This window comes from Canis lupus, chromosome 27 (assembly GCF_003254725.2).
Source record: "Canis lupus dingo isolate Sandy chromosome 27, ASM325472v2, whole genome shotgun sequence".
Classification (NCBI taxonomy): Eukaryota; Metazoa; Chordata; class Mammalia; order Carnivora; family Canidae; genus Canis; species Canis lupus.
The window spans coordinates 19510370-19524382 of NC_064269.1; the positions used below are offsets into that span (position 1 = coordinate 19510370).

The 14013-nt window shown below is 34.0% G+C and overlaps 1 protein-coding gene across 8 annotated transcripts in view; it reads right to left on the bottom strand.

Moving 5' to 3' along the window:
- CCDC91 (coiled-coil domain containing 91) overlaps positions 1 to 14013 on the bottom strand; it is a 332348-nt gene that overhangs the window by 196832 nt on the left and 121503 nt on the right. For 6 of the 8 annotated variants that reach the window (XR_003140462.3, XR_007406415.1, XR_007406414.1 and 3 more), the window contains exons 4-6: positions 12383 to 12540; positions 11225 to 11428; positions 10370 to 10474 (exon numbers count right to left, since the gene is read on the bottom strand). Coding sequence is in view for 5 of the 8 variants with exons in the window: in XM_049102557.1 (XP_048958514.1) it covers positions 10370 to 10474; positions 11225 to 11428; positions 12383 to 12540 (467 nt within the window). In the remaining 3 variants the exon portion in view is untranslated. Of the gene's footprint in view, positions 1 to 10369; positions 10475 to 11224; positions 11429 to 12382; positions 12541 to 13676; positions 13766 to 14013 lie in introns of all 8 variants that reach the window. The other 2 variants (XM_035707418.2, XM_025455498.3) reach the window with 1 other exon arrangement.

The following is a 14013-nucleotide window of genomic DNA, read 5'->3' on the forward strand; positions in this document are numbered from 1 at the left end:
CCTATTGGGCAGCCCCAGTGGCGCAGCGGTTTAGTGCCGCCTGTAGCCCAGGGTGTGATCCTAGAGACCCGGGATCGAGTCCCACAACGGGATCCCTGTGGAGCCTGCTTCTCCCTCTGCCTGTGTCTCTGCCTATCTCTCTCTCTCTCTCTGAATGAATAAATAAATAAATCTTTAAAAAAATAAAATAAAAATAAAAAAAATAAAAACTGCCTATTTTGATGATAAAATGAGGTGGGGCTTTTTAAAATGTACATAATTTTGTCATTATTTAAACTGTATCCAACAAGCTAGAGTTTCCATAAACAAGAGCTTAAGCTGTTTAAAAATTTTGAAAGCAAAATGTAATAATTTTTATTTTTTAAAAATGATCCTCATTAAAAAAAAAAAGTTGCAGACTGAGTTAAGGAAAGATTGCTAACTGCTAAATTTAAGAATAAAGACTGTGAATGAGGCGAAATAATACAAAGCAAAGTTTATTCTCAAGACAATATTATGGGGAGGTGGAAGGGAATGACCTAAAGTCCTCATTAGGATTATCAACCATGGTGTTGTGGTCTGTATCCACAGATACATGTAAAAAGGCACAAACAAAGTTACCTGTGAGAAAACAAAGGAACAAATGAGTAGTACCTCCATAGATATGCTCGTAAATACCCTCCTCCTCAAATTACTTTTTTAAAGTAATCTTCACTTATTCATCTTCACTTAAAAAATGGAATGAAGCATGAGAAATCTAGTGACTCTCCGGAAAATGTGATATAACTGACTTTCTATAAATCTGAAAACAAAAACAAAAAATAAGGCAGTTTCCCAAGTAGTTTTTTAATTTTCCAGTCACCGTCTTCTTCACTTCAACAATTTTCACAGGTATCTACAAATATCAAACAATAGTACACAAAACCAAAATATGGTCTTTTCCCTTAAATTTTGGTAAGTATGACTGAGACTTCCAACTCCCTGCAAACTACTCCTAATTCCATAGGAAGTGGTATCCCCAAGAAAAGCATACATGTAACCCTATCACAGATAATTCCCTTTAATAATAATTAACAGTGCGTGGACAGTGCGTATATGGCAATAGTGGTGGTAGAGTTTTCAAGTCTCTCAAAAGACTCTCACAAAAAAAAAAAAAAAAAAACACAGAGCACCTAAAAAAAAGTAGAACCAAAAACTCATATTCATTAGCTATTAAAAAAATAGACACCATAAATGTGACAAGATAAACTGCAAATCGTCCTAAGACCTGCATGGTAATAGATTCTGTGCAAGAAGAAAAATGAAAGCATTAGGGTATCACACAGATAGGCAAACTCCAAAATAGCTAACATACTAATCAGAGAGGTCAGCAAGCTGATATAAGGATAGTAACTGAAATTGAAGGGCATATAAATTCTAATAGGGACTAGGTACAAGTGGTTCTCAGTAAGGTATCAATGGCCCAGGATACACTGGGTCTGACAAACTCAGAAGAAAGCTCCAGACTGAAGAGAAATAGCTGAGAATAGACTCCAAACTGACCAAGCCAGAAACTAAAGAGAGAAGAAAAAGAGGATTTCAATACAGAAGTGGAAGGGACAGAGTCACAAAAATCTGAAAATGTGGTAATAATTTTTTAATCTGACAAAAACATGGGAGCACTACAGAATTATGACAGGATAAAACTATCTTCAATCACTCCTCTTTTAGAAGTTGAAGAAAACTAATGTCATAAAAACAATGTAACAGAAAAGTATTAAAGTCAAATCCCATAGATTATATAGATAAAAGAAGGAAGAGAGTAACAGCGCTACAGAAAATAAACACACAGCAAAAATATATATTAAAAAAAAAGAAATTTAAAACTCTATACTTCTATATCAAGGTGATCTAAAAGATATTAAGAATGTGATAAACTAAGGAACAACAAATCATACTATAGAAGGACTCAAATGATAGAAATTTCAGAAAAGAATTATAACAGAATGAATCATTTTGGAAATGATGACTAAGATAAAAGAACATAAGATCAAATAAGCTAAATTTAAAGTTCCTTAAGAGAAATAAAATAAAAAGGGAAACATGTCTTAGATCAAAACGAAATGAAGAAAGCAATGAAAAGGATTCAACTAACTAAAGGCTAACATAGAAGACAAATGCTATCCAACACACACAAGGTAAGAGTCACCAGAAGAGAAAAAAAATAGGTAATAAAATGATGATTAAATTTATAATTTAATAAAAGCTTCCTGAAATTCTAAAAAAGGAATTGGAACCATATATATTAAAAGGACACATTGGGAATCTAGAGAAATCAAACCAGACTAACCTATACTATGACATATTCTAATAAAATTATTGACTTTAAAGAACAACAAATTAGAAATGTGTCTAAAAAGAAAATTAATACTTAAAAGATAAAAAAGATTGAAATTCTTTGACAGCAATACTTCATAATAGAAAAAATGGAATACCATATTCAGACACCCATAAAAAAGGAAACTGAATAAGAAATCTCTTAATGCATGACTATGGAAGCACCTCTAATAAATATTCTTAAATAAGAAGGGGGAAGAGGAAAGTTTTAAAAATTAAATAATTAAAGTGTATTTATTTAGTATACTACCATCTGTATAAAAAGGGGAAGGGCAATTCATTCATTCATCCATCCATCTACCCATCCATCCATCCATCCATCCATCCCTTTATAGTTGGCTTTTTTATTCATTATAAAAGACTCTGGATAAATATAACCAACGGTGTTATCTGTTGTGAGGAACAGAAACCAGGTGGATTGTGCACAAGATGAGGAGTAGGCTTTTCATTATACATATACCGGTTTTACTACATGTATTTTTGACATCTGAACCACTTGAACACATTATCACATTATTTAACTGGGTGGGATAATATTTGAGCATTTTTTAAAAAGATTTTATTTATTCATGAGAGACACAGAAAGAGAGAGGCAGAGACATAGGCAGAGGGAGAAGCAGGCTCCACGCAGAGAGCCCGACATGGGACTCGATCCCGGGACTCAAGGATCACGCCCTGAGCCAAAGGCAGATGTTCAATAGCTGAGCCACTCAGGCGTTCCTTACTTGAGCATTTTTAGAAGCTTTCCTAGAGATTCTAATGTGAGCGGTGATTGAGGACTACTACTTTAAAATTTAAAAGAAGTCAAATCAGAGAGGTAAAAGATAAAATGAAGAAATTAGTGAAAACTACTACATAAAGCAATATTGTAAGTGTATTACTTTGACACAAAAGTCTTATTTTAAAGAAATATATAAATGACACATTTCCTTAAAACGGTGCTTATTTTGGAGGCACCTGGTGGCTGAGTGGTTGAGCATCTACCTTTGGCTCAGGTCATGATCCAGGGGTCCTGGGATCGAGTCCCACATCAGGCTCCCCACAGAGAGCCTTCTTTTCCTTCTGCCTATGTCTCTGCTTCTCTCTCCATGTCTCTCAGAAATAAATAAAATCTTTAAAAGAAATGGCACTTATTTTTATATATAATTCATCCTTCTTGTCTTGAATAAACTTTTAAAAAATATATGAATCTTTTGCTTCAATGCTTACTGTCCTAATACAGTTTGACAAAAAGGTCTTCCAAATTCACACTGGATTTGACAATTCAATTTATTTTGGAATAAGAAACAATTCTTAAATGCATCTGTTGTAATGGCTCTCTTGTGTTAGGGGTTGTAAAGAAGATAGGTTTCCTAACACCTGAAATGTATTCATTTCCCAATATCTCACCCAATCTAAAATACAGTATTAAATGAAAGGCATATGAGACCAAAGAGAACATAAAATCTTTATTTTCCTTTCATTTTTTCCTTTTCTTCATGTTGTTGTTAATCATTCTTAAATGAATGAACAGGATGTCTTCAAGGTATGCTTAATCTGTACTTCCGTCAGCATACTCTACTTCTTGGTGGGACTGCAACTACATTTTGGGCTACCTCACATACTGGATCATCAAGGTAAACCAGCAGAGGTATCAAGCCACAGCTCAAATCTAACATTAAAAATAATATCTATTAAAAAAAAAAAAGAATAGTATCTACTTGGGGCATCTGGATGGCCCAGTTGGTTAAGCATTTGACTCTTGGCTTTGGCTCAGGTCATGATCTCAGGGTTGTGAGATGGAGGTACAGGTCAGGCTCCAAGCTCAGGATGGAGCCTGCGTGAGATTCTCTCTTTCCTTCGGCCTCTGCCCCTTCCCCTGCCCATGTTCTCTCTCTTTCTTTAAATAAATAAGCAAATAAATAAAATCTTTAAAATAAGAAAAGAATGGTATCTATTCATATCAGCGACAGAATATAGATAGTAACCTGAAGCAGCGTAAGTCCACTTATGAGGCCAATTTAAACACTATTAAATGAAACACTGTATTTTCACAAAACTGTTTTTGTTTTGCTTTAATTAATTCTCAAACAGAATAATTAACATTATAACCAGGAGGCATTTCAATAGGAAACGGCATTTAGAAGAACAGGCCAGGTCTTTAAAAAGTTTATACAGAAAATTCCTAAAGTTTGCCATAGCTACCAATTCTGACAACTATTCAGAGATGGTAATGCATCTGTTAATTCAATTTTTTTTAATGGGGTAGCATTAAGAGATGTGCAATCTGATAAGCTGCCAAGTTTCTTCAGTGCTCGTCACACATGCAGACCAATTTGCTATGGGAGTCAGAGAAAGAAGACAAAAGAAATTGGAATCCAAGTTGTACTAAGATGAGTTCTCTATTCACCTTTCATAAAAAGTCCTTTACATAGCTACTTCTGACAAACGCAGCATGACTCACTTTTCTTCCTCTGGTTAGGCTACACACCCGGGACAGAACAGGAAAGGAGAGGTGGTGCACACCCCCATTGTACTCCAGAGTTCACAGTGTTCCTTGTTTCCTTCTGTTCTAGGCACATTCACACCCTGCCACCTATCCCAGTAATTAAACCATATCACATAAAACAACACTGTGAGAATTCTCTATAATAGTTAATGTTGTTTAAAAAAAAAAAAAAAAGTTTATTTAAGGTTTTACAAACGTTATATTCATTACTTTTTCTCTGGTTAGACTAAATCTTAACTGAGGCACACCCAATAATGATCTAAGTAGAGTTAGATTTATTTGCAAAACTGAAAATTCAAGCCATCTACTTTGAGATCCCATGAAAATACCTGCATTGTCTATGGTGATGAATAGATATGAATTTTGTTCTATTTTTATTTTTCTGAATTGTCCATATTTTCCACACTAAACATATTATTCATATAAACACATAAGCATACTAACATTTTTTAAGAAAAAGTCTTCTCAGCTAATTTAATCTAGTCTTGTCAGTACTATATATTCCTGAATGTTTTGTTTTACTTATGATACCACAGAGAGGCACCAATATATTATCCCTATCATCATAAATAACAGAAAACATTTTGTTTCTTAGAGCTACAAAAATATTTAGAAGATCTATATGTTATACGTCTTAATATAAAAAATACATGAATTGCTATATTCTACAGAAAATATATTGACTTTCAGATATCTGAAAGCCATATTAAGCAAGAAATTTAATAAGTATCCACTATTTAAAAATTCACTTTTGCTAATATTTCATTGTATACATTGTATACATATATTTAGTAGACAGTGGCCTCGTCTGATACAAATTTAGTAACATCTCTTATTCCTAAAACATTATTAGATTGAACTAGCTTTGTATAAGTTTGAAAAAAAGGCTATATCCTCAGAAGGATGTGGACTATAAAAAAGGAGGTGAAATACTAAACCCAAGATTTTCTAAATTCTTAATGAATCTGGTCTATACAATATAACTTAAATATTTTTATCAAAAATATATTTTCAGAAAGTCTAACACATACACCTATACATGCACAAACTTGGTAGATATAAAGCAAAACTAGAGACTTACTGAATTATTTCCCAGTTTGAATTATCCATATTTTTATTTGACCTGCCTCTATTTACAATGACTCCAAAATCTGATTATGTAAAATCTACAATGTTCTTTTTTAGGGCACTTATTGACTAAAATGAAGTAGATGCATTTCTCCCTATTTTTCTCAGTAAGTACAGCTAACACATCAGACATTATATTTTAACAAATGTAAGATGATTCTAGAAGGTGGCAAGAAGAGAGATCTAGGGACCTGGGGACAAAGAGGAATGATGCAGCACTGAGTTCTGTGAGGTTTTTCTTAGCCCTCATATATCCCAAACTGGGTACTGGAATGGTCATCAACCAGGAAATACTGATGGGCACAAACAAAAACCACCCCAAGAAAAGCCGGTCCTCTTTAGACAAAGGACCACAGTAGGGACAACTCAGCAGAACCAAAAACCTGTAAATAATAAATGCCTGAAGACAGCCGAACCCCATGGGAAAAGAAAAATACCCCATATCCATCTCTACAAGCCAAAGCCAGGATGCTAAGTTCAGACTTCCACTGTGACCAGCTGTAGGGAGGTTTCCCATCCCACCCCTCTGAGCCCTCTGGGTGAGAGCAGAGAAAACCAAGTAGAGAGGCATTTGTTGGACTTGAATCCCCACCTAGACATGAGAAGACTCGCTCTCTCTCTCTTTCCTTTCCTGTGTAAGAAAAAGTCAGAACTTTTCAACCATTCAGAGGTAACAAGGCTTATCTGTTCTACGTTATCAATACAAGCACATGAGGAAGAATAACAAAGTGCCTCCCCTGCCAAGCATGGTGATATCAGCCAAAGCCTACAAGGGACCTGAAATCCCACTTTCCCCATGATTAAGGAGATACCCTTCCAACCCAGAAGGTCAAAGGCAGCAAAGTAGGAAACCTGCTCCTGACATTAAAGTGGCATCAACCTTTCCCCAACTGTGCAGTGTCAGGAAGCCCATCAAAATCCATGGTTTAATCAAGATCCAAAGTGTCCTATGAAGTACCCAAAATACATAGGATATAATTTAAACCACTCATCACACCAAGAATCAGGAAAGCCCCAACTTGAATTAGAAAAGACCACGAACAGACAGCAATGAGCTGACACCAATGTTAAAATTATTTGACAAGGATTTTAAGACAACCATCATAAAATTTCTTATGTAAGTAATTATGAACATGATAGAAACATGAGGAAAAAAAGAAAGTCTCAGCAAAGAAATACAAGATATAAAGAATTAAATAGTAATTTTAAAACTCCAAGATACAAAACTAATAAACAGCGAAGAACTGACTCAAAAGCAGAATGGAAGGGACACAAAAAGAATCAGTAAACAAGATAGAACAATAAACATTATACAAACTGAAGAGCAGGAAGAAAACAGACTGAAGAAAAAAGGTAGAGAACAACGTGGACCTGCAGAACTATAACAACAAAAAACTTTGCTAAATAGCACGCTTGCCTTTTAGTTCAATCCAGCTATGAGACCTCCTAGTATATTTGGCTATCACTTATCTGGCCAAGATGAGATGAGAGAAAGTCAGCTGACCCTTTTACTCATGTAGTATAAAAAGAAGAGAGACCCTACCTGGAACAGAAGTAAAATCATCTGAAAAAAGTTTTCTTTGGAAGCACTGTTTCCTATAAATGATCTTTTTAAACTGAATATGAGTTTTGAAGACTCAACTTATTTTATCACTGTCAATAGTAAAAGCAGTATGACAATCATTATAATGCCACTTGGGATTTATATTGGTCTTTACTACGGAAAGCTCAAAGTGTATGTGAGGTCTTAGATGGTATCTCAAGTTATTGTTCTCATTAATAGACCAAGTTTCTTAGTCTATTATACCTCTGCAAAGGTATATGTCTCATTAGAGGGCCCAGAATAAGTCACGGTACAGGCAGAAAAAGAAAAACAAAGTTCTCTCAGTATTCAGTATTGCATCTTCCTATATATAAACACTGTAATTCCAAGTATGGGGCTGGTAAGTGTGGCTGTACACCACATAATTAGCCCTTGGGGAGTAGGCTGCATTATATTAGTGAATTCATTCATTCATTCATTCATTCAAAAATATTAAGTAAGTCCGTACTATATGCCAGATATTGCTTTAAGCACTGGGAAGTAAAGTTCCCAATTTCATAAAAATTACATTCTGGTGGGAGGAAAAAAATAACCAAGTCAAAACAAAATAAAAGGTGAATAAGGGCTATGAGGAAGAGGGAAAAAAAAGCAAAGAAAGGTAGCTAGGAAATATTAAGCATTTACAGAGTGTCTTATCTATTGCATGGTCAAGGAAAGCATCCACAAGAAGGTAGCATTTGAGCAAGTATTTCTTTGAAGGAAGCTAGAGATCAGTGAGAGTTGTTAAAAGTATAATTTTCAAAAAGTTAAAATGTGACTCATAAATACAAACCAAACACATGCCAAAGATTTATTCTACTCACTTATTAATAATTGAAAAACTTATGTTAAGGCTGAAGTAATCAGATGTTGAGATTACTTCGAAAAGCATTTGAAGATATATAGATATAAAATTTAAATAATGGTGTGTTAGACTAAGAAAGAGTGCTAGGTTGGAGACAAAACTGGCCAATGTTCTACAGGACAATAAAAAGCTTTTTTTTTTTTAAAGATTTTATTTATTTATTCATGAGAGACACAAACAGAGAGGCAGAGACCTAGGCAGAGGGAGAATCAGACTCTCTGTGGAGAGCCTGATGTGGAATCGATCTCAGGACCCAGGATCATGACCTGAGCCAAAGGCAGACGCTCAACTACTGAGCCACCCAGGTGCCCCATGAAGAGCATTTTTGAAGTTATCTTTTCTAACAGAAATTACTTACATGTCTCCTGGGGGGGGGGGGGGGCGAACATTAACTAATTAACATGTAATGTCAATATATCTGAGACTTCTAATTAGTACTAAACAGTGAATCTAATAAAGTACATTCTCCTAAATAATCCAAAGTCTATTAAACAATCTCCCCATAACACACTGAAAGAATACAGCTCACCCTTTTCCCTATTTTCAAGTTTTGCTTTTTTCCTTTTTTTTTTTTTTTTTTTGACAGAACTTTGCAGATAGAAGAGCATTCCAGTCAGAGAGGCTGTGAATGAATCACAAACCATTTCCCTCCACTCACCACTCCAACAGCCAAGGAATGCCCTCCTCGACACAGACTCACACATTCACCTGGACCTTATTAAGTAAGAAGTTTGGTGTAAGTAAATAGCTGGAAAAATTGGAGAAGCCAGAAGATTTACATTGGATGGGGACTGAGAATTGAGGTTGGGAAATGATTTGATTTACATTTTTAAAAACATTACCTGCTGAAATAAAAACTCATTAGGGAGAAGAGCAAGGGTAGAGGCTAGAAGACCACTTAGGAGACCATTAAAATGATTGAGGCAAATAAACAAGTAAATATATAGTTTGTCAGATGTAAAAAGTGCTATGAGAAAAACAAAACAGAATACGGGAAGGTTGGCAGGGATCTCAGCATTGTCTGGAATGGTCTTCTCTAATAAGGTGATATTTGCACAGAGATCTGAATAATATAGAAAAGAAAACCATGCAAATAACTGAGGGAACAGTGTTCCAGACATAGAGATAAGGCAAAATGATGGAGGAGAAAGAGTCAGGGAAAAGACGAGGACTGCCTTGCAAACCATTTTAAGGACTTACTTGGCTTTTAATTTGGGTAAGATGAGAAGCCATGAAGGTTTAAGAGCAGAGAAAGGACATGCTCAGCTTTAAGTATTAGATCACAGTGGCTGCAATGTGGAGAATGGTCTGTAAGTGGGCAATGACAGAAGCAAAAAGATTAGTTAGAAGATCCTTTAGTATTCCAAAGGAGAAATAAGGATGGCTTAGAATAGTGCATTAGCAGTGACCCTAAGGACAAACAGTCAAAACCTGGACATTTTGAAGGTAGAGCCAACAAGTTGTGAAAGGAACAGACATGGGGTAAATGTGGGTATCAGCCTTGGCTACTGAAAATACGCAGTTGCCATTTACTGGGATGGGAAAGACTGAAGAAGAAACAAGTTGATTAAGGAAATGAGGTGAAGAGGGGGAGGCATTGATTACAATTTATGAAAAAGGTTAAATATCTCAGTTTGGAAGTTTGAGAATTCCAAACTCTTCATATGTAATTACAGTAAGAAAAATCAGAATATCAATTTCTATGTTTTATCCATCACAAATCGTATCTTTCACCAAATTGAGTCTCAACTAACCCTCATTGCTTCTCATACATTCATACTTTCCAAAATGGCATTTATCATCTTCATCCACTGATGGTTAATATTTTACATACTGAAGCAAGCATCTGATCCTCCATAAAGTAATTATTAAATACCTTTTGAAAATATATTACATGCTTCCATAAAAGGCCTGCATATTAAATTAAATTAAAGCATTTCACAGGGTTTACCTGAAGTTCTTTGTATCTATCTTGAAAAGAAATGGCCTCTTGCTCTTTTTCTTTAAGGAAATCTTTTTCTAAGACACTGTGCTTTTCCATCAATGATTCCACATCCTAAAAGAAAAATCCAAGCATATGATACATTCAGTTTTTTCAATGAACACACCAGAAAATATATGGTAAGGAAAGAACTGATAGGAAGTATGGTTTAAAGCTCAACAGTAAAAAAAAATAATAATAAAAAAAATAAAGCTCAACAGTATTACAGACTATATGCTCCACTCTCATTTCCAAACCTGTATTAACATTGATATAACACTAAAATTATTCTCACTAATAAATGAATAGCATCTAAATTAACTGCGATCAGCACAAACTATCTCCACATATCTACCTATACTTTCTATAAATTTGCAAAGGTATTTTTATAGATATATTTATAGGAAAGAGAAATGAGAACATAAATAATTTACCAACACAGCTGTATATCTAAGTACTTTTGTCAAATATCCCAGGCCACTAACTTCCCATAGGAACATATCAATGTTACAAATCTTCTAATCTGTATAAAAAATATAATACTACCTGTTTCCAAAGTAAATAAAAATCAATCAGAAGAAAAGCATTAGAGGAAAAAAAAATTGGTAGAAGATGTTTATATCCTTAAAAGTACATATCTAAAACTAGCAATTGCTTATCAAAGAATTTTCTAAGTAAAAAACTCATAAAACTCATTTAAATCTATAGTCAAGGGAAGACAGCATCTTCTCATAAATTTTTAATCAGAGATTGGGATTATTATTGGGATCCAATTTCAAGTCTATGTAATTCAAATATTTATGTTTTAGGCAAATGTAAATATACCTTTTTAATTCTCTGTTTTTCTTCTTCAGAAACTTTGAGTTTAATCTCCAGACTTGAAATTTTCTGCTGAAGCTGTATGTTTGATACATTGGCTCCAGGATCCTCAGAATCATCCACAAGGGCAATTGTTCCATTACTTTTCTCATCATTTAAACCCAATGGAAAAAGTGAGATATCCAGATGAGTGTGTGTTGATTGCTGAATCTAAACCACATTAAAAAAAAAAAAATACACAAGAGGGGAAAGTTTACACTGTACCAATAATGAAAACATCCAAAGGGCACCAGAAACCACATTTGGAAATTAACTTGTAGCAAAGGTTCTGAAATTATTTCACCCTTTAAGTAAATCAACAGAAGACCTCAAACTGTTACAACAACCTGATCTTTGCAACTAAGAAACAAAATTCCCTCTAAAATTTAGAGTCTAAAGCATTTGTTTTGCAAGCAAAGCACTAAAAACTTAAAACATTTTCTTATGCTTATAAGCATATAATTAAGTATAGACACATCTGATATCCACCAGTTCTGAAATTTAGATAGCCAGAATTTGTATATTTTTAAACTGTAAATCAGAATTTGAAATTTATTAATAACCACTAATTGATTATCACCCACTCTCTAGTAAAGATAACAAGTGACTCAGTATTATGTACTGCACTTTGAAAATTCAGACTAATTGCAGCATCTAGCTCAATCCCTGGATCAGTAAGTATTTGAATAAATAAACCCTCTGACTGCTATCTTTTTAGTTTTTACTCTAAAGCCAAATGAAGACTGTAATACCTAAAATAAAAAAATAAAAAAAAAAAACCCAGGATAATCTTTCCTGAAAACAAAAATAATTATTTTTGTAGTTATTTTTTCTTTTGAAGTTTTGAAGATTTGAAATGCAAATCTGAGTCAATTTTAATAAATGATACACTCAAACTATATTTTAATAACTATGGCTACTTAAATACTTTTCAATTATGCCACAAAACAAACATATTATTCAGGTTTTTTTTTTTAATTCCAGATATTACCTTCAAAGTTAAAATATCTACAAAAAATATTTAAGAAAAATAAGTAAAAAAAAAAAAATCAGAAAAGCTTCATTTAAACCACCCAGTAATTTTTTAAGTCTGTAAACTTCATAGAAAAATACACTTGTCTTTACCTGTGCTTTGGGAACAGTTTGACTGACAATGCTGTTGTCTGCATGTGTATTCTCTGGTGATGAAATGATGGGCTCAGAAGAGAGGCAGCCAACTGAAGGAGAGTGGTCATGGTCTAGTACAATCTCAGGAGAAGCTGGAGAAAGATGGACTCCAGATACTAAAGAAAAAATAAATAAGTAAAAGATTATCAAAGAGAAAGTAAAGGATAGGTTGAACGGAAGAAAGGGAGCAGAGGGAAGCGAAGGGGAAAAGAGTAATGGAAGGAAAAGCAATGAGACGAAAAGAAGATTCTATAACTATTCCTCAGGGACCATTAGCTAATATCTAAAACTAGTATTTCTAAAGTTAACATGACATTTCCACATGAGACCCGAGCAACAAAACAACATAATAATGTCTTAGTGTTTATATACTAACACGTTACCATAAATAGGGTATTTCCAACTGAGAGAAAGTATTCAAATATATTACCCATCCACTCAGTTAAGAAAAAGCACTAGTGTGCCTACTAATGCCCAGCACAGGTGCTAAGCATAAAGAAGATACAGTAAGCAAAACAGATGCATTCATGTACTCAATGACCTTATGACACAGTAGGCTAGTCAAATCAATTAAATATGTATTATAATAAACTGAGCTAAGAGCAAGAATAATTACTTTAAAACAACTAATCCAGGGCATCTGGGTGGCTCAGTCGGTTAAGCATCTGACTCTTGATTTCCGCTAAGATCACCATGTCCAGGTCATGAGATCGAGCCCACATCCAGCTCTATGCTCAGCAGGAAGTCTGCTTGAGATTGTCTCCCTCTTTCCCTCTGCCCCTCCCCCCATGCTCATTCATGTGTGCGTGCGCATGCACGCATCTCTCTCAAATAAATAAAATCTTGAAAAATAAAATAAAATAAAATAGCTAACCAAACTGCCTCTGTGTTAACAATTTCTTTTATAACAGGTAAAGGAATTTTCATGTTAAAATCAATTTTAGTTTGCTGAATTATTTCTATAAAAAAGTAATGTTGAAATAGAATCCTGTAATTAGTTTGACAAAAAAAATACTATTAGATTGTGATTAGGTTCAAATATAAAGGTCATAAAAAGAAAGCCAACTGACAAGATGAAGACAAAAATACTAATAAGGGCAAAATAAAGGGATTATACTGATTATTACTGTATTTTCAAATTTCTAAAAATTCAAACATATTTATATCATGTGTTTTAAAGTTTAAGAAGGATAACTAAATCATTTTTAGCAGTAATCTGTTTATACGTTTTGACTTTCTAAATTTTAAAGACCTTTATTCCACATTGGCATCAGTAGCAACGTCAGCGAAGGTCTACCATAAATTCTGGAAGGCAGTTCACAATGGAAATTGCACTTTTCCCTAAAGAAAGACATTTATAAGGTCATTAGGCTTTTAAAAACTAAAGAATATATCAATTTTTGATTGGTACCTTATGGGATCACTCAATTATCTTACACACACTATTAGTATGTTGCAATTCTGAATTTTTAAGATACTATGTGCCATACTGGATAAAGTATTCTATCTTGTCCCACATGCATTTCACTATTTTAACTAAAATACAGAAAACTGGGATTTCAATTCATGCTTGTACTCAATGTATCTTT